The 26,000-nt window shown below is 35.1% G+C and overlaps 1 protein-coding gene across 1 annotated transcript in view; it reads left to right on the forward strand.

Annotated features, from left to right (window-relative positions):
• The first annotated feature begins 10,806 nt into the window (after positions 1 to 10,806).
• LOC149789488 (cytosolic 5'-nucleotidase 3-like) overlaps positions 10,807 to 26,000 on the forward strand; it is an 83,246-nt gene continuing 68,052 nt past the window's right edge. Inside the window, exons 1-2 of the mRNA XM_089971503.1 lie at positions 10,807 to 10,896; positions 20,601 to 20,699. Of these exons, the coding sequence (XP_089827629.1) occupies positions 10,873 to 10,896; positions 20,601 to 20,699 (123 nt within the window). The 5' untranslated portion in view covers positions 10,807 to 10,872. The remainder of the gene's footprint in view (positions 10,897 to 20,600; positions 20,700 to 26,000) is intronic.

Consider the following 26,000-nt stretch of genomic DNA (forward strand, 5'->3'; position numbering starts at 1 on the left):
TTTGATTGCGGATTTTACTAACCAGGATGCTAACCTCTCCTTGAAAGATTTATCAGGGATGGCATTTAACGCATGAATTAATTTCACATCCGCAAGATGGCGCTGTTGCAAATCCTTGCTTCGGTAAGCTACATCATGAGCATGGCACGCGCTATCAATAGCGTTTATCGGATACTCACCGGGTTTTGGTTGATCCTGAGCATCAAGTCTGATATCAAGTCGGGTTCCTGGACCACAGTAATTATATCCTGGAAGATGTTTTTCTCCTGGGTATTTAGCCCACGGAGCTCCTGGCAGCGCTGTTAACTTGGCTGCGATATCACCTCTGCTTTTTTATTAATAAATCTAAATTTTTTTGTGCCACATCGTTCACACTTGCCTGTAAGCGCTTGTCGATTATTTTTTGTTGTAATTGTTGTTGTATCCGTAGTTGGGGTACGTGCTCGGCATTTCACACAATATAAATCCATATTTATTTTATGATATATTAAATGGAAATCACTGACTTTTCCGCGACAAAGCGACGAGAGCCAATCAAACATAACTCAGTGCTACCAAATTCTATCCGAATGATTATCATAGGTCCATCTGGGTCGGGTAAGACACAGTTGTTACTTAATTTAATAATGAAGTGGATGAAGTGGGATAAATTATATTTGATAGCCCCATATGTGGACGATCAGCGGTGTTATCAAGTGCTAAAAGATTTTAACGAAAGTGCAAAATCGATAAACGATGAAGATGTTATTGATTTTATAACTGACATCGAAGAAGCTCCATTCGTCGACGACATTGATGGATCAATTAACAACTTAGTTGTGTACGATGATGTGATGTTGGATAAACAAAAAAATCCAGCCAGAATATTCTCCCGTGGTCGACACAAAAACACTGATGTCATTTATGTGACTCAACGGTATACACAAATTCTAAAAGTGATCAGAGACAATTGTAACATTCTTGCGGTGTTCAACGGAGTTGACGTACACACGTTACGAAATATTCATCAGACTTGGTGCAGCGGTGACATGGACCTCAATAGATTCAGAAATTTCTTTAGTCGTGCTTAGGCAAATCCACACGGATTTGTAACAATAAATTTACATGATCCTAGGACACGATACCGAGTTGGGTTAGATACATTTTTTAACTAAAAATCCTAAAATATTTTACATGATAGCAGCAGAGAGACTGACCCACCAACGTCGTCGTTGACGTCACCACGTGAAGAAACATTTTTTATAGTGAGTTATCGCTGTCGAAATAACCCTTCTATCCAGAAAAGAGGATTTAGTCATCATAGTTTCTGGATAGAAGGGTTATTTTTGTGAAATAAGACCTTCTATCAGAAATGTTTTCGATAGATGGTCCTGTTGGACGAAATAGTTGGTGGGCTCAGTCTCTCTGCTGCTTGCTATGTAGTCGGCAGGTCTGTTTACTTTTGGGTATAAAGCGTTGATGTTACAATTCAGTGCATCACTTGCAGCCTGGATGGTCCACACACTAGAATATGCACCAATCGCATGCACACAGTTCATATGAGCATCTACAAACAAAGGTGAACACAACAGAAAATCTTTTGAATAATTCTGCGTTATGTAAAACAGTTCATTACAGGCCATTTCTATTCAGGTGCAGACTTTAATTTCACAACACATAGACTCTGCACTACACAATCTGATGGAAGGGGCATAAAAAAGACAGTTCCCATCTCCTGTTGTCAGTAAAGACCAATACGTTTGGGAGTCTTTGTTGGTATTTTGTTCCAAGTAGCCAAGTGCTGTGAAGTTGATGCAGTGTTGTGCTGGGTCTAATTGATGATGATCCAATCGTAAAGGCAGCAGAAGTTGTTTCTCTCGTTTGGCCATGACACGCACGTGATCAATGCTGAATGAAGCAGCCTGCAACGAGTAAAATATCAATAATGAAGCAGAATACGTAGCTATCCCTCACTTTGAAAACTATTGACATTTGTGTCTATAGGTCACAGGAAGAGGTCACTTTGCGCTCATAACTGACAGACCTTTCCATGCTTTTCCTTGTAATTGTATTCCAAACTATACTACATTCCACCTCATATAATTTATAATAGCATATATAATCAATTCAGTGTAATAAAGAATGTTCAGTAATTATTGTTTGTTGTTATTTCTTTGAAGTACAGTCCAAAATTGATTAATTTTAATAAGGTTGAAAAGAAAAAACCAAAATGGTAACAAGAACATTTTGAAGAATTATGTTCTGCTCTAATACAATGTCAATTTAACTTTATTTTGGGAATGCATAGAAAAAAAGTGAAAAAACCATAATCACGTCTTAATAAACTTATATTTGGCATAATCAATATTTTGTAACTGCCCTTATACTGCCTCTGTGTTAATTCAGTTACAGGTAGCGTGTGTCTACTCACCTACTCATGATTGTAACACGTGTTAACTCGAGTTAATCGAATTAGAGTAGTACTTCACTACCATATGCCTTAAATTTTATATCAACAGTAAATATTTTCCAGTATTGTAAGTTTAAAAACATTTCTATCCTTGTACATGAGTTAAACAGATAATGAAAACAAACGATCATAGACAAAGCAAACATTTTCTAATTCTTATATATTGATTGATATATATTTTTGTATCAACACTACATATATTTTCCGTCTTTGCGGTGCTTAGTAGGACCAATACGGTATACCAAAATAAGCCATATTATATCTTTGTTAATTACTTGGAAAAAAATATTAATTATCGTGAGAAAGAAAGAATATATTTCAGCTAAAACGTCCACGATCCCGCCCTCACATCCTCCACCCTGACATTTAGATAGTCAACACCTTATTGTAGATCAGTTGATATTCCTATGATAACTGTTGTATTGGAAGACAATCACTAAACATGAAACATTCAGCTAGCGTAAATATGTACTAGACTCGAGAAAATGGCATGAAGTCCTCGATGAGTTATGTGCACACAGGTTTTTATCGTCTATAGTTATTGGTTCATTTATTTATTCATTTATGCAACAGTGCATTGTGTATATTAATTATGTAGCATGATGACTACATGCTTTTTTTGGTATACGTCAAACCAATGAAATTATGTTCTGTTAAGCCATGTAAAATTAACTGGATATGTAACAAATTTATGTTTGTAATATAGGAAGATTTTACAACACATTGTTGCTAATAATAATAATAATAATAATAGTAAGCGTTATTGGCAACATAGATCATCAGTCCAAATTACATGCATTTTTGAAAAATAAAGGTACAAGCACAAAAATAACAATTCTAGGATTAATTAATGTACACAACATAACAATTGATTCTACCAAGATCTTAAATCATGAATAACAGATTTTCGTGGCAGAAAAAAAACCGAATAATAAAAAAACATCAGCTATATGGCAAACTAAAGCGCGAAACAATGCGATGAGAATCAAGAGTTCATTGTTCTAAAAGGATTTGTTTGCATAAAGGGCATGACAGAAAATAACGTAGCATATGAAAAAAATACAATGTCCATGAAAAAGAGTTTTTCATCACCCATGGCATGATTAACTAGAGTGTCTCCCGTAACGTATGAAAACAGTAGATTCATTACTTTAATAGTTTACTGAACTAATACACCATTAATCTGGTCAGGAATAAGTGTTTTTAAATAGTTTAGAAATAATGAAAATAAAATAGGTGATAAAACACCCCGGGCAGGCAGATAAATATTTATTTCAAGCCATTTGGCATTTTTACATTAACTTTGACATTTGCACATATGGGTTTTAAGTATAGTAAGTATTTTACTACTATTTTCGTTTACTAATTTATGATAAGTGTGTTTTTGTCAATATGGTCAAATGCTTTTTTGTCATAAAAAATGTAATAATAATAATAACCGTATTTAGCCTGTTCATTGCATTTTCATAGTTGTACACTCCAGCATTGGCTGTATGAATACACACATGACACTCATAGAGGTATTGTCCAGAAATAGTTTTTAAATCATCAGATGTCAACCTGTCACACTTTGCATGCATCCAATACAATTATCACAAGCAAGGGATCCAACACCAGTTAAGTCTGCATACAGCACAAGGCCAGTTCGTCTTTTATTTTTTTCGAGCAGAAGGACAAGGCATTTTGTAATGTAAACTTAAATATGATGTTTGTTAAATATAAACAAGAAATATAATTCAGAGAGATGTAAATATATCCAATGACGCTAACATGTAGTAAATTTTTGAATAATAAACCAATATGTACGTGTTCCCAAGTATAAATCTGCATCATTTAGCATGTTTTTAATTGGCTAGTTTTTCAAAGGTATACAGGTGTTACATTTTGGGGATTTACTCCTGGTGCCATCAAATGCAATGCTTAATTAAATGTTTTTCTGTGGGCTTTTTTTTAACATAACAAACGCTTGTTTTGTTTCTTTCTCAACCATCTGTTGTTCAAGTGATCATTTTAACAGAACTGACTGACTTCTGTTTGAAGATTTATGTCAACAAAGCCATGAACCTGTCTTAACCAAATGAACAAAAGCCGATAGAGCATTTTTGGTTTTTATTAATAAATTGACATCACTAAACCAATTTTCCATTATTATGAAAAACACATGTGTATTCAGTCTTTACAGAACATACCGGTATTTAATAATTCTCAGCATATACTGATTAACACAACATTACAAAACAACGAACAACAGAAAGTATCACATAATTTCTTTCAGATTTCTATCAAATATGGCATGTCTCGCTGCTAAATAAAAATTTATAAATATGTACAAAGATTATTGTTCAAAGTCTTGTTAAGCAGTTTTAAAACATGAAATAAAGTGCATCAACATTAAACTAACAAAGTTCAACTCAACTGTATTTTGCATATTATAACATATATTAGATAATTGAATTTTCTTTTGATAATAAGTCGAAAGAACAATTTATAAAATAATAACAAACATTTCCAGCATGATTGTGTCATACTTTATCAATACTTTATGATATTTTTAAATTCGAACTTTGTCACCCAATTTTCGGTCATTTAAATCTGCATAAATATGTTGAAAAAAAGGTCTTTTGGCTAAGTTGATTGATTCATCAATATAATTAACAATATAAACACTCTTTTTTAATCTGACTTTGCATGGCTTTGTGGGTCTTTGTATGGCTTTGTTGGGCTTTGTGTCGCTTTGTCAGGCTTAGCAGTATTTAGTAGGACGGACTAATAGTTGTAAAAAAAAAAGTTGTGCTGTTTAGATTTAATGGAAAAGACATTGCACCAATAGAAAATATTAATATTTTCATACTTTTACTTTTTATACTTTTTAATTCTTTTACAGTGAGGTAATTTTTCCATATGATTTTCGTAAAAGCTTAATTGTAGTTCTTCAGTTTTTTTAAAACAAGAAATTGTGTATTTCTTTATTGATATATTTATATTTTACTCTAATTCATTTCTTGGCATGACTATAGCAGACCATACTTGACACCACTTAAGACAGTGCATAAGCAAATATTACTCTCTGATATTACCATTGTTGCTGGGATATGCTATTAAAGTTAATATTCTTTATTTCAATATAAGAACTGGTTCATTTTGCACAGTACACATTTTATTTACTTGTAAATTAAATGGAAGTTCATGATTTTGAAAGTTATTTAAAATTGCTGCATTACGACCAAAAAAATTCAGTGGCATACACATATATAAAACAATGATGGAGTCCAGTTGTGTACACAATTATCAAACAATGATGGAGTCTAATTAAAGAGAATTAAAAGAAATTATAAAATATATTTAAATGTTTACAAAATCAAGAAATGTACTAACAATGAAAGTTCCATTTAAAAAAGTTTGGTACACATATTGATGATCAACGGCAAGCAGATATTGATATAAAAAAGATAAAAATGAATATAAATTTACTTTTACAGTTAGTAGATATATTTTCAAAATAGTCATGGGTTGTAAAATTAAAAAGAGATGGGTGAAACAAGCAAAATTGTAAAGAAAAGAAACCAGATAAATTACAATTTGATGAAGGATGAGATTTATTAACAAAGATGTAAAATATTTTCTTAAGAAATGGAGCTGAATACACTTCTACATTTTCAGAGAAGAATGCATCTGAAGTAGAGACATTAGAACAACACTATGTTGTGGAAGTACTTGAAAGAAAAAAATGCAATACACATGAATTTTGATTTTGAATGTGCTGTGCCAATAGCACAGGGGGCCCCGAGTGGTCTAAAGTGCTCACCGTTATGGATCACTGCCATCTCACCTCTGCGTGGGTTAATGTCTCAGGTTCGGCCAATGTGGGTATGTGAGAAAGCTTGTCAGTGGCTTCTTGTGGATCGTTGGTTCTTAACAGGGTTTTCCCAGGTTCTTCCTCCACCATTTATACTGGCCGCCATGTACAGCCTATCTTGTGCTGAAAAAGGCATTAAACCCTACAGCAGCAGCAACACCAATATCATAGAATGTGCTGATGCTCCAACAGTCCTGGTGTATCACAATGATATAATCCAAAATGTTCTTGAATGAATTCATAATAATCCCAAAATAATTATATAGTCTGAAAAGTTTTAGTGAGTACTTTGTAATTCCAGTGAAAGAAAAAACAAATAAAAAACCCTCTGAAATAAAACTAAGCACAACAATAAGACTGAGTCCACTTTGGATAATAAGATATGAATGATTAATTCTAATATAATCAACCTTAATATAAAAACCTTAAGACACCATTTGAGAGTCAAATGTTTATTTTCAGAAAATTCTATGTTATAAACAATCTAATATAAATCCCCACAACTCTTTCATTTTAATGGAAACGGTAGACAAAATTTGTTTCTGGAAAATTCTATGGTCAGAATCAAGACTATCCATCTATATATAAAATCATGAACAAAAGCCCAAAAGCCAACATACTACAAATTATATATACAAGTGAAAACAACAGAAAGGGGTAAATCTAAAATGTACGCATTAATTTGTTTGGGATTTTAGCAACTGATAGCTTGCACCAAGTCAAAGGATTCTGAGATATTAATCAATTTTAAAAAGTAAAGGATATCTGCCAAATTTTGCTGAACAGATTTGTAAGATTAAGAAAGTAATATTAGGAGATGCCACTGTGTATTAATTAGAGGTTTAAATGTTGCAGAAATCAAGGAAACATTTTATACAGATGCCACTGTGTATTAGAGGATTTAATTGTGACAGAAATCAAGGGAACATTTTATACAAATGTGCCATCTATTTATTTTAATGCAACTCCATGAAGTGGTAGATCTTCCAAGAGAAATAATTTTGATAATTATCTCTTATATTTCAATCGAATCAATTGATATTGATAATGTTATGATCAAAAAATTTCATCTGATATGTTGTCATTGGCTACTGATATCTAAGAGCACCAGTTTTGAATCCCACTAAATTTTTTTATTTTATGGGAGTGTTTTCTTTAACCCTGAATTCAGAAATAGACATGTTATTACCCATTATTTCTGTGCAATAAAAATGGTAAACAGCTGACATTACCCTAAAAAATCTGCTACTTCAGTTTATTCACTTTAGCTAACCACCATGGTTGAGAATGTTATAAAAAGAAAATTTGCTTGTTTTTTGTGAATAATGGATATGCTTCATTTTGTGAGTGAAAATGTATTGTATTTTCATGCACTTGATGAAATAATGTTATATACTCTTACCAGCAGTATTCCTCCAAACACTAAACAAAAGGTTATATTTAGGATTGAAATATATTTAAAGAGTAAAACATCTACCATAAAAATTACTTTTTAGGAAATGATTTGTTGTCTTGTAACAGTTGGGAGTCAGCAGAAATTACATATTTTAAAAAAAAAATTAAAAACATGATTTAATATAAACTCTGAAGCATTTGGAAAATACATTATTTTAAAATGGATGCAAAACAGCCTCACTATTACAAATTTCAAAATTCAAAAAATCGTACATTATTACCTCGCTTAAATCAGCATGTAACAAGGTGTGGACTTAATGCAGTTATTTACAACAATGAAAGAACACTTTTAGCAGATACCTTTAGGAAAGAACTAATATTGATTTTATGGAGAAAGGAATCCTTTATCTTCACATTTGGAGACTGAGCAGTGTGGATGAAGAGCAAGAACTTTAAGATTTTCGAAAGCTGCTTTTCCATTGGCTTCATTCTAAGCTCACCAATAATGACCCATAATCGGTTATTTTCAGATCTTCATGTAGGACAGCAGAGATCTGAATTTAATCAGATTGCGATATCGACATGATCTTCAATGCATTTTTATCGATGTTGACAACATCTGCAAATGTTTCAATGATGTTAACTATTTTTAAGAAGCGTAATAAGTTGAATGATTAGGGGAATATGATCTGTAATTAATCTACTTATCCATTTTATTAGCAATGCATTATCAATATAAGTAGGGGATCATCTGTATCTATCTTATAGAGCTGATACTTAGAGATTAATAAATCCCCTAAAGATTTTAAAAAAAGACTTCATCAATGTTTTGAATAGAGATAAATGTTTGATCCACTATGTTTTAGGAAAAAGAATCTTTTGAGAGCTTATCGTAGTTGTAAGTGAAAAAAATAGAGACATTGTTTTGTTGATGGAATTTCAGTTCTTTAATAGTCTTGAGTTTGGAACACTCATTATTAAAATTAGCACCTGACTCTTTGGTGCGGAATTGAAAGCACATGTTTCAAACACATGCAGGTCCAGAAAATTCCGTGGCTCATATCCTTTCCTCAATACAGAAGCTGATATCCAGGTTTCATCTTTACTGATAAATATAGGTTTGATCATGAACACTCAAAAATTTAAAGTTATTGAATTTTTTAATATCATGGTGTTTGCATAGGTTTACTATGGGAATTGAATTAGTACCATGAATCCTGAACATGTACTTCTAATTCTGCTTTTTCCTAAAACATAACTTACATTATTAACCAATCCTGGTCAGCCAAACCCATATGTACTCTATTTTACGTTCCAGGTTGGTTTCCATTTTTCCAGATCATCAGTACCGTGTGTCCTTTATGGTGTGATGGTACCAACCCCCAGGTGGGCAGAGTTTAACATTTAGGGCTTATTAACAAGAACACTTGCTGTGACTGATGCATTACATAAGAGTTGTAGTTTCTGTCAGGATAAGAAAGTTGAGTCTCTTGGCAACATATGAGATTATGTTAATTCATATCTAATCATATTTTGTATTTTTTTATGATTGAAAAAGTATAATGGTGGCGCTCTACAGTTTCGCATTTTGCATCGGTTAGGATTTTAAAGAAAAAGAATTTCCCTGGCTTTCCTCACTGGTTATACTGGCTATTTAAAAAAGACCTTGTATATCTTAGGTATAATTCAAAGAACCTTTAATTCCCTTTATTTTGATGTATGATTGATGGGTGTACTATGGGTTATAGAGTATACAGCCTGGCCTTACTTCAGATGTGAGCCTTTCAAAAAAGTGCTAGCTCTACTTGGTCATTTTCACTTCCTGAACTTCAGAGGTAAATTGTATAAAAAAGAGCTGATAACTTTTTTTTACATTTTATATATTTGGTAATTCATTCATTGCACTTTCAGAAACTGGTATTGTCTAGTCTGGCAAAATTCATTTTCCCTATTTTAATAGCTGCTATGTATTGTGTACTTTAGACTAATTCAGGCAGATGTTTTAACTCAAGGGAGCAGTCATTTTAGTTAGCAGTGTGCTTAGATCATGTACAGTTTCCAAAAGTACAATATCCAAAGAAATATCATCCACGTTACATTAATGTAGCATAGAGGTATGCCAACATTCTCTCCATTGTGCATGTTTTAAATGCGAACTACTTCACCTTACATACGTCACTCTCTCAAAAGTACATATTAACTGGTGAGCGCCCCCAATACACAATTGCAAATGCAGGTTTTTTGATTGGATAACTCTTACCCCTGTTTAGTTCAGCAGAGTTATCTCTCTTAAATGCAGTTGAGTAGCTGGTCCTGTCCTCGTCAAATTGAAAATATAACTTTGTTCTGTATGACACCATATAATATGCATGCTGAAGTAGGATAGAAAGTATATTTATTTCACCAAACAACAGCATGAAGGTTTATGGAAAAGCAATTGGTACCGTGATACCTTAGGTGGCGTTCTACAGAATTTTAAAGAAAAATAATTTTCCTGGCTTTCCTCACTGGTTATACTGGCTATTTAAAAATAACCTTGTATATCTTAGGTATAATTAATAGAACCCTTAATTCCCTTTATTTTGTGTATGATTGATGGGTGTAATATAGGTTATAGAGTATACAGCTTGGCCTTACTCCAGATGTGCACCTTTCAAAAAAGTGCTAGCTCCACTTGGTCATTTTCACTTCCTGAACTTCTGAGGTAAATTGTATAAAAAAGAGCCGATAACTTTTTTTTACATTTTATATATTTGGTAATTCATTCATTGCACTTTCAGAAGCTGGTATTGTCTTGTCTGGCAAAATTCATTTTCCCTATTTTAATAGCTGCTATGGATAGTATACTTTAGACTAATTCAGGCTGATTTTTTTAGCACAAGGGAGCAGTCATTTTAGTTAGCAGTGTGCTTAGATCATGTACAATTTCCAAAAGTACAATATCCAAAGAAATATCATCCACATTACATGAACGTAGCATAGAGATATGTGCATGGTTTAAATGAAAACAACTTTACCTTACATACGTCACTCTCTCAAAAGTACATAATAACTGGCGAGAGCCCACTTTTCCTGTCATTACGATGGTTGTGATCATCAGACGCTTGCTTTTATCATTGTAAACTATAAGCGTTCCTGTAACAACACGACACTAATACTGAAGAGCAAGCTGATGCTAAAAACCAAAATGGATCATGTAAGAACATAATTAAGAGTTTATTTCTCTTTTACTACGTTCTGTTTTTTTTTTAATTTTTTTTAAATGTTATCATTTATGATGTTATGCTGTTCCTTTTTCTTATTTGAACCATTGATTGTATTCTTTTAATGGCGAGTTTTCAATGGTGCAACTAAGACTGCAGTATATGCACGGATGAATTTCGGTCTTCAAGAGAGTGAGATTGAAGACAGTGGAGGGTGGAGTGGTTCTGTGTGTTACGGAAATGACAAGGGAAGAAACCTGTCGTGTCCGTTGCACAAATTATAAAAACCAGACAAGGCATGACATGCACTAATCACCGCAAACGACTTTGCTGCTATTGCATCATCAGATAAAGCAAAAGTCACACAGGTCATTTAGACAATCAGCACCAACTATTTCAGTAATGGGTGTTTTTTTTCTGTCTGGAATTCGATTCTACACACTATAAATGGCAATTATTCACTTAATATGGATCCTTATAAATCCTTTGAAATATTATTTACACACAGAAGTACATAAGGCAAAATCAATGAAAAAGTATGTGGACATTTGTGAACAAGATCAGCCTAAAGGTGTGATCCAGTACAATCCTGACTGAATGTTGTGATGTCACAATGTAAGCTACACATGTTGATAAATAAATTCATGCTACTTTATATTCAGTGCTAAAATGTGAGATATCTCCACTGGTATTTGTTTTTGGGTTTGATGTCTTACTGCCTAAATAACAATGTTGTGTAGCATGTTCCCTGGTCAATCAACATGGGAACGAGAGGCTGAATTTTCAAGAATATCTGACATGCTTGGCAGCACATATCAACACTTTTGAAGAAATTAAGGTCATGTTGCTTTAGTCTGACTTTCTTACTCTTATGTCTTTTTTTTCTAATAAATTCAAATTTTCACAGAAGTAAATGGACATGTTTTCGTGTTCCATTGACATGCATTTCAGTTGGCTGGAGTGTGATGAAAGCCATGAATGCCAAAATCAGTTAAAAGGATAAGTATCTTGAACGAAACAAAGCTATCTAAATACTTTCAATATTAGTATGTATTCATTTGTTTCATTAATCTGATTTTGGCAGTATTGTTTGTTTACTTTGTTACAAATGTTCTGTACATGTTGTGGACAGCCTTGCATTTTGTTTTCCTCAACATACAAGGGTGTTACATTGTGAATTATTTCAAGCTAATGTAGGTGTTTTATTAAAATATCCCAATACTTGCCTCTCTTGGGACTCTCTTTTTATTGATTTTATTGATTATTGTATGGTAACTTACATTTCTTTATTGTGAATAGTGTGCTCGTTTTATACATGGAAAGGCAGGTCGCACACCTACTTACCTTAATATTGAGTATTTGGTTAAAACCAGTTCCTTTGCAAAATTAGTATTGAATTCGTTTTCATTGATATTACCCCCTTTTGTTTGCAATCTTGGCAGCTGTTTTTTTAAATATTAATTTAGTTATCTCTAGCATTCGATTAAGTCCTGTTGATTACATTGTTAAATTTTGAGTATTTAGCTTAGAATTTATTACCTTGTTTTGCATTAAATCATCAGTGATTGTTTTAATTCTTTGTGACAACACCTAGGTAAGGTGAATTCTTGCTGTTATAATATTTAGCATGTGCTTCATGATAAACATGATTCCAGATACAACATGCTCTTGCTATGAACTCCAAAATCAAAATGATACAAATTATGATTTTTAAAAAATTTTGACAAATGATTTTCAACATTTATCAGCTGAAGTATTTACATGAAAGCTACAGTTTCTTGATTTGGACAATACATATTTTTACACAGTTTAATTCTAATTAGCCAATAATATATTAAGCAAGGTAAAATAAATTGTATTTCTAAGAAGCTTTTGCAGACCCGAAATTAGCCTAATTTTTAATTGGTCCTTATCACCTATTGTATTTGGCTAAAAAAAATGTTGAATTTAAACTAGCTTGTTATTGACCATTGTTTATTGACACCTTGACAGAAGGATTAGTAATGGCATGTCTTTTTAACTTGCAGCTGCTTTCGGTAATCAAATGGATTACCGAAAGCAGCTGCAAGTTAAAAAGACATGAGGAGGATGTTGAAGAGGCTAAAGTTGAGCTACTTGAATATTTTAACTGGATTAAATACATGTATGAAAGTATTACAACTCTATGGTGTTGAACAAAGTAAAAGAAAAGAACAAAATCCAATAAGTTTTGTAAAATTCAACAAATAATTTATTTCCATAGAATAAAAAGTGTAAATTTAAAAATAACATAGTATTTTCAAATTAAATCCCAAATAATCCTAGAATTGCGACATGTCCTAATGAATAAAGTTCTGAATAAACTTTGGAGGTATTCCCAATAATTTCCGATGCTGAAGGTGTTGATGTGCTTATAATGGCCAGTAGTTTCTAATATACTAATGCACCAATTGCCTGAATCGTAAAGATGTGCTAACAGTCTTTTGTTGAATTGTTTGAATTCACTAAAATTCCAAGTTAATGTCTCATTCCAAGAATATTGTAAAGTACTTTGTATTTCCAGAGAATAATAAATAATTTTACCAAAAGGTGTATACAAGAATATAAATGATATCTGCCCAGATTATATAATAAACTGAGACACAAAAGAAGATCCACGATGTAGGACAGAAGTTCATTTCCGGAATAATCCAAGCTATAATTAGACAAGGTCCCTAACTAAAATTATCATAAAGAACATGATAAACATAATGACCATGACTTAGACTAAAATAATCATAATATTTATCCTACATTCACAGAAATATAAACTATGTATTAGTTGTTTACAGAACAATAATAAAAATAAATGATTCTGGTCAGGTAGACAATGAACTTGATTTTTGACAAAGTCAGTTTCAAGATACAATTTTGCATAACCAACATCATATAATGAATAAAAATACCCTAACAAACAATGCAAATTAAATATACATAACAATAACTTTGTCACTTTGTATTGTTTCTCTGTGTTCTGGAAATTCTGACAGCTTGCTATACATAATGTAATGTCACTCAAGTCAATAATCATCATATGTAACTGATATTCTGGTCTGAAAACAAGATATTGTATTGAGAAGAAAAATGACATGACCTTAGTGCACTTGTTAGAAATGAATGTAGCTATTAACATCAGACTGCATTGACCTTAAGTGCAACCTAAATTTAGCCATATTTTTGTCAAGCGATTTCAGCATTTTAAATCACTTTAAACTTGATGCAGCTGTAGATAGAAATTATAACACAAATAATGTTTATTAAAATGAATTGTCTGTATTGTTTTTCATGATCTGAACTATCATATGTATGACAATATGGGTTGAAAGAAAGTAATTTAAAACTTGGTGTTATATTTTATTTACTTTTAAATATATTCTTATCAGACACAATTATATATTTAAATACAATGCAGTGGAAAAGCCCAATAATTTATATAAACTAATGAATATACTATGCATTGAACTAGCATCTTGTTTACCTCCACCCAACCCCCAACACACTAGTACACTCAACATTTTTTTTATTATTTTCAATATACCACTGTTTGGTAAATAATGCAGTCAGCAGTTATGGCTACCATATTATAATTGGGGAGAGCTGTACATGCATAGAAGTGTTTTGACTAAATTTCCATTTCAGCATTCTTTTAAAACAGTGTCTAAGTTTGGTGTGGGTAGGTGTGGTCATGGGAAAGCTCATGGGATGCACGCCCCACTTGCCTGTCTGTACAGGCTGCGAGGGGATGGATGGTTGTCTCTTTTGCAGCCTATGGTCAGACGAGGTCTAGGACCTTGCATAGCATAGTTGTACCTATTATACAAGAAAGAAGGAAGTTCCTTCCGCATATTCCTCCGAATTTTCAGGTTTTCCTCCTCTGGGTCCTTCAAGTCTTAGAGAAGGATTACCCGAGTCTCTTTGGAGATTCTTAGGATTAGTGGACCCCTTCGCAAGGAAGGTCATAAATGGGGGGAGAGTGAGTCATGCCATCCCATTAAGAAGGAGCAACATCCTCCCCATTTCATGTGGACATGGAGCAAGTTGTGATATTCCATGATGGATGAGCAGCACCTTCTCTTTTACGTATGGGCAAACAGTGAGTTTTGCCTTCCCTCATGGAGGAGCAGCACCCCTTTTGATACAGTAGGGCAAAGAGTGAGTCATGCACAAGCCCCCCCCCCGCAACAGCTTAGCATGGGCTGAAACTGTGTCATGGCCTACGGTAGAGGGAAGAATGCAGATTCAGATCTGTCAGATATGGGAAAGGGTTTGAGTTGCTTGATTGCTTGAGACCCCTCCTCCAGGCTACCATTTCATTCCATTGGGATTGGAAATCATCTTACAGACACTATTTTTGGAGAAGAGGATTCTGTCAGTATCTCTCCTTTCCTATGACCCTTCTAAATCCCTTCCAGATGCAGGGCCTTCCTCCACAAGGAAGTGATTGGCCCTTTCCCTGCATACAGCCATGGACTTTGGGACCTTGGCCACATGGTAGAGAGGTTGATTCTGTGACCTATGGACCAAGTAATGCTTATGAAGTTGGGTCAAGAAAGAGAGTGGGGAATCGGTCTTCTTCCCCCAAACACCCCAGGAGGAGTCACTGTTACACATCTGCTGAGAGGACAGTCCATTAGCTGTGAGGAGTTATAAGGTTAAGATCCTCCTACATCAAAGTCTCCCCTGGAACAGAGAGATATTGGGTTGTTTACTCCCGTCTCCCAGAACAGAGAGTTTGATACAAAACAGGCTGATGTGGCACCCCTTCTTTTTGGGCATTGACAATAACTTGCTGGCATGCATTATCTCTGTCCACGTCCTTGTCAGTGGAGTTTTCCACCTTCACAGGGATGTTGCTCTAGACACATCCTGACCAGCTTCAGGAACTGTTGACAGTTCTTTAAAGCCTCATAGCCACAGTTGGGCCCTAAAAGGGCAAGTCACAAAAGACCAGGGAAGAAGTTTATCAGCCCTTCCCCCTTACATAAGGACAAGCATTGTCGGTTTTTAGGGACTTGCTTACTCTCTCGTTTGTTGACGGTTCTAGGGGCTCGCTTACTCTCCCATTTCCAATGATTCCTGTAGGTGGCAGACTAGACCTCTTTTCTTAGGCTTTATGTGATGTAATTTTAAGAAATGGGACAAGCATAGCTATTGACAAAGCCCTGTCAACAGGAGAAGGGTAGAATCCAGACTATCTGCCATGCATTCAGGTACCATAAATACTAAATTATTAAACTGCAAACTACACAGATGCAGATCTGCACCAACAGATCTAGGTCAGTCCAGTTTGTTAGGAGCAATGAACAGCATAGACCTTGATCTGCTGGCACATTATGCCACATATTATGTGCAGTAGGTCTAGACCAGTTAACCTGGTTCAAAATTAATTACCTGGTATAACATGTTTTCACTGATGAGATAGGCACAGCTGGAATTGATCAAGATTTAGACTGGTTGAAGGTGTTATATTTGCCTCTGGTAGAACTCATGTCAATCTTAATATGTTGATAATTATGCCAATGCACCAGAAACAGTATAGGGGCCCCGAGTGGCCGAGTGGTCTAAAGCGCTCACCGTTACGGATCACTGCCATCTCACCTCTGTCTGCTTGAGTTCGAGTCTCAGGCTCGGCTAATGTGGGTACGTGAGAAAGCCTGCCAGTAGCTTCTCGTGGGTCGGTAGTTCTTCCCGGGGTTTTCCAGGGTTCTTCCTCCACCAATTATACTGGCTGCCATGTATAGCCTATCTTGTGCTGAAAAATGGCGTTAAACCATACAACATCAACCAGAAACAATATATGCACTGGTATCAGAAAAGTAGTGGAAGCAGAGACCACTAATAGGGCTTTGATTGATTTTGCATTTTTAATGGTGCTGTTGGTTATTATTAAAGCCTTAGGTCCCCCCCCCCCCAATATGTGTGTTTTCGATTGCGCTGGTTTTCACAGGAAAGTTGATAGGTAGGCTTTTTTTTATACGGAGGGTGGGGGGCACAAAAGTGTTAGGGTCAGCAAGAAAAACAAGGATATTTGCAAGGATATTTGGCCAACTGAAAACACAATTTTTTGTTTTGCATTATAGCAAATTTCATTAAAAAGTTCTTGAGTGGGAACAGAATTCATGATGGACAGGATGGGATGGGATTAGACACGCAAACATACTTGGGTGGCAATATATGTCTCCTCACTAGATGTATGGTAAAAACAGACATATGTAGATTGGAACTGAGCTTGTGGTATGGGGATTTGCAAATGAAATGACTCTTTATTTTGGTACTGCTTCCACAAGTTTTGCTTGTTGCCAGGCATAGAAGTGTCCTTGCCAGTACATTGGCATTGTTATGATTGACTAGTGTAGAATGTATGGGATTCACAGCCTGTTTGGGTTTGCTTTCAGGCTAAAAGATACATGAATGCACCATCACATTGAATAGGCTTTAACTGAAAACAGGACTAGGGTTCCTAACTTATGCACAGAGTCAGGATGGTTTGGCACATACTTGATTGGTTAGACAGGTATGCAGTTCCCATTACTAATTTACCATAGTCATGTAGTTTTCATCATTGGTTTGACTGACAGGTCTGCAGTGCCCATCACTAATTTACCTTAGACATGTAATTATCATTGATTGGTTTGACTGACAGGTCTCCAGTCAACTTCACTTATTTATCTTAGTCCTGTAATTATCACACCTTTATATCTAATTTCTGACCAGATTTTATCTTCACATTAAAATTACAAATGTACTTGTATGACTCTGTGGGAACAACAGTCATAATTAAATGAGAATACTACTTTTTATCATGAAAGAAACAGTTCCTGTTTCGCATTGCCAACACTTTTTTCCCCCATGGTAAAATAAAGTCACAAAAATCGCATTAAATATAAATTTTGTTTGAAAAAAAGCACATGCCCACTCGAATATTAAAAACAGTGCAGTAAGAAACACATTTGGGGTGGGGTGACATGATAGCAATAATATTATAATTGACATCATCATCACCATGATCATAGTTATTATTGCTTTTACTGATTTTTGTTGTTGTAATGAAACATGATTTGAAAATGTGGTAAAGGTAAGAAGCATGACATACACTACCAGTAGAATGAAGTTTGAAGTTCAATATATTGCATGATTGGTTATCTGTGGACTTCACTACATTGCATGATGGGTTGTCTATGGACTTCTCTACATTGCATGATTGGTTGTGTATGGACTTAGCTACATTGCATGATAGGTTGTGTATGGACTTCTATACATTGCACGAGTGGTTGTCTATGAACTTACTAGATTGCATGAGTGGTTGTCAGTGGACTTCACTACATTGCATGATTGGATATCTTTGGACTTCACTACATTGCATGATTGGTTATCTATGGACTTCACTACATTGCATGATTGGTTATCTATGGACTTCACTACATTGCATGATTGGTTGTCTATGGACTTCGCTACATTCCATGATTGGTTGTGTATGGACTTCTCTACATTGTACGAGTGGTTGTCTATGAACTTCACTAGATTGCATGAGTGGTTGTCAGTGGACTTCACTACATTGCATGATTGGATATCTTTGGACTTCACTACATTGCATGATTGGATGTCTATGAACTTCACTACATTGCATGATTGGTTGTCTATGGACTTCTACATTACATGACTGGTTGTCTATGGACTTCACTACACTGCATGATTGGTTGTCTATGGACTTCACTACATTGCATGATTGGATGTCTATGGACTTCACTACATTGCATGATTGGTTGTCTATGGACTTAACTACATTGCATGATTAGATGTCTATGGACTTCACTACATTGCATGATTGGTTGTCTATGGACTTCACTACATTGCATGAGTGGTTGCCTATGGACTTAACTACATTGAATGATTGGTTGTCTATAGACTTCACTACATTGCATGATTGGTTGTCTATGGACTTTGCTACATTGCATGATTGGTTGTCTATGGACTTCACTTCATTGAATGAGTAGTTGTCTATGGACTTCACTACATTGCATGATTGGTTGTCTACAGACTTCACTACATTGCATGATTAGTTGTCTGTGAACTTCACTACATTGCAACCACTCCAACTGGCCTAGTGGTTAGAGCATCTGCCTCGGAAGTCGGAGGTTGTGGGTTTGAACCCCCGGCCGAGTCATACCAAAGACTTACAAAAATGGTAGTAGCAGCTGCCTCACTAGGTGCTCAGCATAAAGAGGTTAGTGTTAGGGCCTGGTGTCAGGATAATGTGACTGGGTGGGACATCATACTACATGTCTGCGGCAGGATGTCCCAGTGCTAGACATCACTATAAACTGCCACACTGCAGACATTATAGCGATGTGACTGAAAATTGTTAAAGCTATGTTAAAAATCCTAATCACACACACACTACATTGCATGCTTGGAAGTCAATGGACTTCACTACATTGCATGATTTGTTGTCTATGGACTTCATTACATTGCATGAATTGTTGTCTATGGACTTCACTACATTGCATGAGTGGTTGTCTATGGACTTAACTACATTGAATGATTGGTTGTCTATGGACTTCACTACATTGCATGATTGGTTGTCTATGGACTTCACTGCATTGCATGATTGGTTGTCTATGGACTTCACTGCATTGCATGATTGGTTGTCATTGGACATCACTGCATTGCATTATTGGATGTCTATGGAATTCACTACATTGCATTATTGGTTGTCTATGGACTTCACTACATTGAATGATAAGAAGTCCATAGTTTTGAAAAGACAATTTCATTTGGTTTTGTTTATTGGATCTTAATTCAGTAAATAGAATTTTATTGTAATTAATATTTTGATTTCAATTTTTATGAAATGATTATTAACATAATGAGAGCTTTGTTGATATAAAATAGCTTAAGTGTTTTCTTTTAATGGTTTTTTAATCCACTTTTATATCATTTCAACCATTAATGTATACTATACAGAATAAAATTTATACACACTAGTTTTAATGTTTTTCTTGCACTAGGAAATAAAATAAGAAGAACTTTATAAAAAATAAAGTTAATTTTCTTTATTTTTTAAAATTGTGTTGAAACTAGACATTAATTACTTGAATGGTGCTATAATATGTGTAGGGACTAATTGTTTACTCATTTTGCTTAATGGAGGGGGGACAATAAGTATTTCTGGGTGAAAAGTTTGTATTCTTATTCTAATAAGCAAGATATTGAAATTATGTATATCTGCATGAATTACATTAAATCCATTGCATTTTATGTTAAAGCAACATAAGAGTTTTATATCCTTAATGTATCTTAATTTTTTTTTATCATGTTTCACTTTTATTGATTTATCTTTCTGGGCTTGCAATTTATATGCATCTTGTAATAAATTACAGTTGATGTGCCATTGAGTACCACATCTGGGACAACTATATTTTGCCTAATCTTTTACAAAACCTTGAATGCAGGTGATGCCACTGTGTGTGGTGTTTGAGATTTGCTGCAAACTCCACATGTGCTTTCTTCTATAACTATTTTTTTATCAAACATTTATCAAAACTTCATTTAGAGAGTACTACATTTTACGGAGTAGAAGAAAACAAACCAACCCAAAATTGTGAGGGGTTCCAGAATAAAAACTTGTAAAACTCCCACTGATGCAATCTTACATGTAATCAAATTTTTTCACCAGCAGATGGAAGAACTGAAGGCTTGCCATGTTCATATCAGGGATCTGGAGCATGTTGACACCATGCTGAGGAATATAATAGCTGATGGACCAGATAAGCTTCAGGTATAAAAAAAATGGAAACTGGAAAATTAGCCTTTGCTTACACTGAATCATCAGTGTTGTTTGACAGTTGTTTGATTCACTGTACGATCATGTATCATATACAATTTTCATGCGATGTTTAATAAATTATTTTTTGGTCAAAAATTTGCTGATGGGAATTCTTTTCTTGCCTTTCAGATACTGTAAACCTGTTTTTATTTGCTAGTTTTTTGTGTCATGTTCATGGAGGCTGATATTTGTGCAGAGAAAAATATTAGAAAATTAAATTTCATGAGCAGTTACATATCCAAAACACTAAATGCTATTATTATGACTCAGTGGTCTTTAAGTAATAGAAAAGAACAAAAACCAAAACGTTTGAAAAAATTCAACAAATAATTTACTTCCCTAGAATTAAAAGTTAAAATTTAAAAAGAACTTAAATCTGCGAATTAAATCCCAAATAGTCTTAAACAGTTTGTCACAAGTCAGAATGTGTAAATTCCAACTTAATTCCAGTGGTATTCCAGTTAAAATTCCAATATTGAAAGTGTTGATGTGCCCATTGTCTCAAACATGGTAATATGCCAGTCGCCTGAAGTGTGTTGAGGTGCTAACAGTCTTTTGATGTATCACAAAAATATCATCCAAAAATGTTCTTGTCTGAAATTACTTTATTTCCAAATTAATGTTCCCATCAAAAAATGTTATAGATGAGCACTTTGTATTTCTGGTGAATAATAATTTAAATGAATTACATTCAAATGAAATACTGAACACAACAATAAGACTGATTCTGCCACCAATGTTAATGCAAGAATGAGTAATTTCTTCTGTAAACAACATTATATGAAAATCTAAGACAAAAAGTAGAACCAGAATGAGGGTGAAAAGGTCATTTCTACAGTATTCTAAGTTGTCAACAAAATAATATCTGTTACTAAAATTATAATAAAATGGTAAACATCAGGTACAACAGGTTTAACCATCGGAAATACCAATGTCCTTGACCCAGAACCAAATAAACATGTTTACTTCCTTTGATAATTATCCTTATATTAATCATTCACAGAGAAATATTATCTATGTATTATTTGTTTACAAAATAAAAGTTACTGGTCAAGTGAAAAATGAACTTGATTTTGGATAAGTTCAGGTCCAAAATACAATTAGACATAACATATAACCATGGTGCAAAAAGCTGATAAACAATACAAATAGATGCTTCCCAATAAGGTCACTAGCAGATGATTTTCTGGCCATTTTTCCTGGATGATGGGCAACCTGGCAGTTTCTGCTATATGCAATCACCAGAATTTACCATTTTTAACAAGGCACACTGAAGCAAAGGCAACTTAGAAATCACAAATACAGATATTAACAGAAAGCTTGATTGGCATTCAGTTTATATATGTAATTTTCGTAAAACTGTCATGAGATTCAGTGAATAAATTTCAACTTCCAAACAGCACATAAAGTCAAATGGTAAATCTGCCCACTGACCACAAACATGGTGGCTGATGACATCATTTAGGAACTATCCAATTTACATAACATCATAAATAATGACAGGTTCACAAAATGAAATGCCATGATTAGTGACAGGTTCTCAAGATTTAATGCATTAATAGAGACAGTCCATGAAATTAAATACCATGAATTGTGACAGGTCCACATAATTAAATGCCATGAATAGTAGCAGGTCCACAAAATTAAATGGTGGCAAAATAGTCTAGACATTGGTCTAAAAGCAAAATGATCCCATTCTGATACCTTAGTCAACTTCTGTTGATAAGAATATCCTCCTCCTGTACACTGGACTTAATACAGTTTTCTCATGTCTCTTGATATAATCATCAGAATAGTATTTAGGTATATCTGTTACCAGTCCTTGAATAATTTTCATGTACCTTTTTCCCCATTTATCGAGTTTAAGGGTAATGTATATCTCACTTTTGAAATGATGTTTCTTCACTTTTGTCCCTGAGTAATATGGTAAAATATTACCCACCCAGTTTTTGTTTTGGTTCATAGTTGATTTCTTTTTTTTCCCTTCAGCATTCGGCATGCCACAAGATGTGGGTAAATGTAGTCATAAAATGGCTACTTGGGATAGCTTCATATGCACTGCATGTTTATGAATGGACAATTGTCTTTTGTGCTGCCTTTATACTTGAAGGGGATTTAGGCTTCATGAAAAATTACCATTCCTACTGGGCCAGAAAGAAAGACCCTGCTTCTTCCTCTTTGCCATTGGTTGACATCCTCCATTTCCAGGAGGGGTCTTTGGCACATCTGAATTTGGGGAAATTGCCATTTCATGTAAGAGAAGGTATGTGGTTGTTTCTTGTGTAGGGAAAATCACCCAGTACCACAAGAATAGGATTACTGGCATATGGAAGGAAGTTGGCAGCTCCTGTGAGTCAGATATCCTCAGCATTTCCAAGTGGAATGAAATCAACTATCACCTTTCTCAAAGGAGAGAGGAAGAATGGGTATGTCAAGCCCTTTTCCTTTCTTGGTGTCTCCATCTTTGTCACACCCTATGAGTCATGTAATTAAGGAAGAGTAAGTGTGGACCTTTGTCAAGGCAGTATATGAGGTTTACCTTCTCCTTCCCTTAGGTGTGGGTCCAAAACCTTAGAGAGGTGACCAAGCAGCAGGAAAGGTCCGTTCCTTCTTCTGTACTTGAGCTCCTCTTTTCAGGCTCCCATTACAGGGTCTATTTGCCCAAAGTGAAACCTTAAGCCTCCCAGTCATACTTGAGTGCTTTTCAGATGTCAGTTCCAGAAGGGACCTGGGTCAATCCATGTATAAAGTTTCTTGAGGCTTTTGACCCAAAATTACTACAGATTCCCATGCTGATCTCTTTACTACAGCCACATTTAATATGTTGGACAAGGTAAATGTTTGCTTTGGAGGTTGTTGCCTTGACATTGAGACATATGCGTGGAGGTCATTGCCATGACATCGAGACATGCTTTCGATATGCATGGTGCTCTCTGCCAAGCTTCTGCACATCCATACAGATGTGACATTGGAGATATCCAAAGCTTGATGCAGAGAAGTTATTTAGCAGGCTCATCCTGGCATCACAAGACTTAGGGTGATGATGATGAGGATAAATATTTAAGGTTGGGGATTTTATTCTTGGATCTTCTTAGTTTGTTTCAAGGAAGTGGACTTATTAGTAATCTTTCATCACTGAAGTGAATTTCTTGGATGCCATAAAGCAGAATGACTGGGCAGCTCTTTAGATGCCCATAATGCCTGTCAGGAACTGGAGATCTTTCAGTTTCAGGCTGTTAATTTCAGTCTAGCATCCACTCCCAGGGCTTTGAACAAAGTGATGGGCATACTAGCATCTCATTTAAGGTCCATAGGGGTCCCCTGTCCTCCAGTATTTTGATGACAGCTTGATCAACAATGTCCTCAGTTTTGCCTTACTGAGGCATTGTTATCTATGCTGAAAGGTAGTGACACATCTAGGCCTAATCCACAACCTGGAGTAGCCAGATCTGATCCCTTCTTAGACTTTAATTTGTGTGAAGATTAATTGTATCGCTCATCAATGGACAGTTCGTATTGCTTCCAGCAGAATCTCACATATACTTTCTTTGATTACAATATCTGTCCACTTCTACCTCTCTCACCTGGGGTCTTGATACATGGCAGTTGACATAGATCCCATGGGAAGGGTTCATACAGATTTTGTCACCATCTGAGATGATGAAAGAATCAGGAGAGGTTTCCAGAGCAGAGTTCTGATTCATACACTGTTTCCTCAGATTTTAGTTGAAGGTCCTTTCCTAGAACTTGAGGGGTAGTCCTGCAGGGTCTCTAGGCTCAGGAGTCCAGCACATTCCAAACAACAAAAATGTACTAACAGACAGCTGGTCTAGACAAGGATGAACAATACCTGTGGAATGGTCTCTGCACAAGTCATAGCGCAAGTACCTTTTTCATTTGTGGAGAAAGCCAATGGTAGACTTGTTTACAGTGTGGTTGAACAACTTGCTTCCTCTTTATGTCTCTCCAGTGCCAGACTCGAGGGCTAGACATCCTGGGGTAGAAGTCAAAGAGACATCACTAAAGCATGTTATCATTTGTGCCAAATGTCAGTATATTAATATGAATGACTTTTAGTCTATGAAATTTTACAGATTGGGAAAGGAAGAAATTCATAATCTCAAAAGAATTTGTTGGTATAGATGGTATGAAGAGTGATATGTAATGAAATTTGAGTTCTGGCCCCTGGGTAACTGTCCACAGGTGGTTTGGGAGTTGGTGATGGAAAAAGTACATGTGTTAATTTGTCATGGCAAGCCAGTGAAGTAGCACTACTTCATATCGCTTTCAGTCTGAAGTAGCATTTCCAAACCACATTTTGCTAAGAAATGCCATCATTATTAATTTTGCACCACAGATTACAGCTTGAATTAGTTGTGCTCACAATAAAAAATATCAGCATACAAATGGGTATTTTGATTGACTGTTGTTGTGGTGTTTATTAAGATTTATGAACCTCAGTCATATTGACACAGAAATTGGACCTTTAAAGATCATATTGACACAGAATGTGGACCTATAAACCTCATGTTAACATAGAAAGTGGACTGTAAACCTTGTATTGGCATAGAAAGTGGACCAACAAACTTCATAGTAATATGCAAAGTTGACCTGTAAACCTCATATTGACCAACAGAAAGTGGATCTGTAAACCTCATATTCACACAGTGGATCTATAAACCTCATATTGGCCTACAAAGTGGACATATAAAAGTCATATTGAGACACAAAGTGAACCTGTAAACCTCATACTGGCACACAGGGTGGACCTGTAAATGTCATACTGGCATACAGAGTGGACCTGTAAACCTCATACTGGCACAGAGATTGGACCCGTAAACCTCATACTGGAACACAGATTGGACATGTGAACCTCATACTGGCATACAGAGTGGACCTGTGAACCTCATACTGGCATACAGAGTGGACCTGTCAACCTTGTACTGGCACACACAGTGGACCTGTAAACCTCATACTGTCACTGTGAACCTCATACTGGCATGCAGAGTGGACCTGTAAACCTCATACTGGCACACAGATTGGACCTGTGAACCTTATACTGGCATACAGAGTGGACCTGTAAACCTCATACTGGCATACAGAGTGGACTGTAAACCTCATACTGGCACACAGAGTGGACCTGTAAACCTCATATTCACATACAAAGCAGAGGTGAAAATGATAGGCTTGTTGGTCCAAACAAAGGTCTGTAATTATTTCCTTTCAGTTTTTAGGTTTAACTTGTTTCAGTGA

The sequence above is a fragment of the Sinohyriopsis cumingii genome, chromosome 10 (genome assembly GCF_028554795.1).
Source record: "Sinohyriopsis cumingii isolate HCF-2022 chromosome 10, ASM2855479v2, whole genome shotgun sequence".
Taxonomy (NCBI): Eukaryota; Metazoa; Mollusca; class Bivalvia; order Unionida; family Unionidae; genus Sinohyriopsis; species Sinohyriopsis cumingii.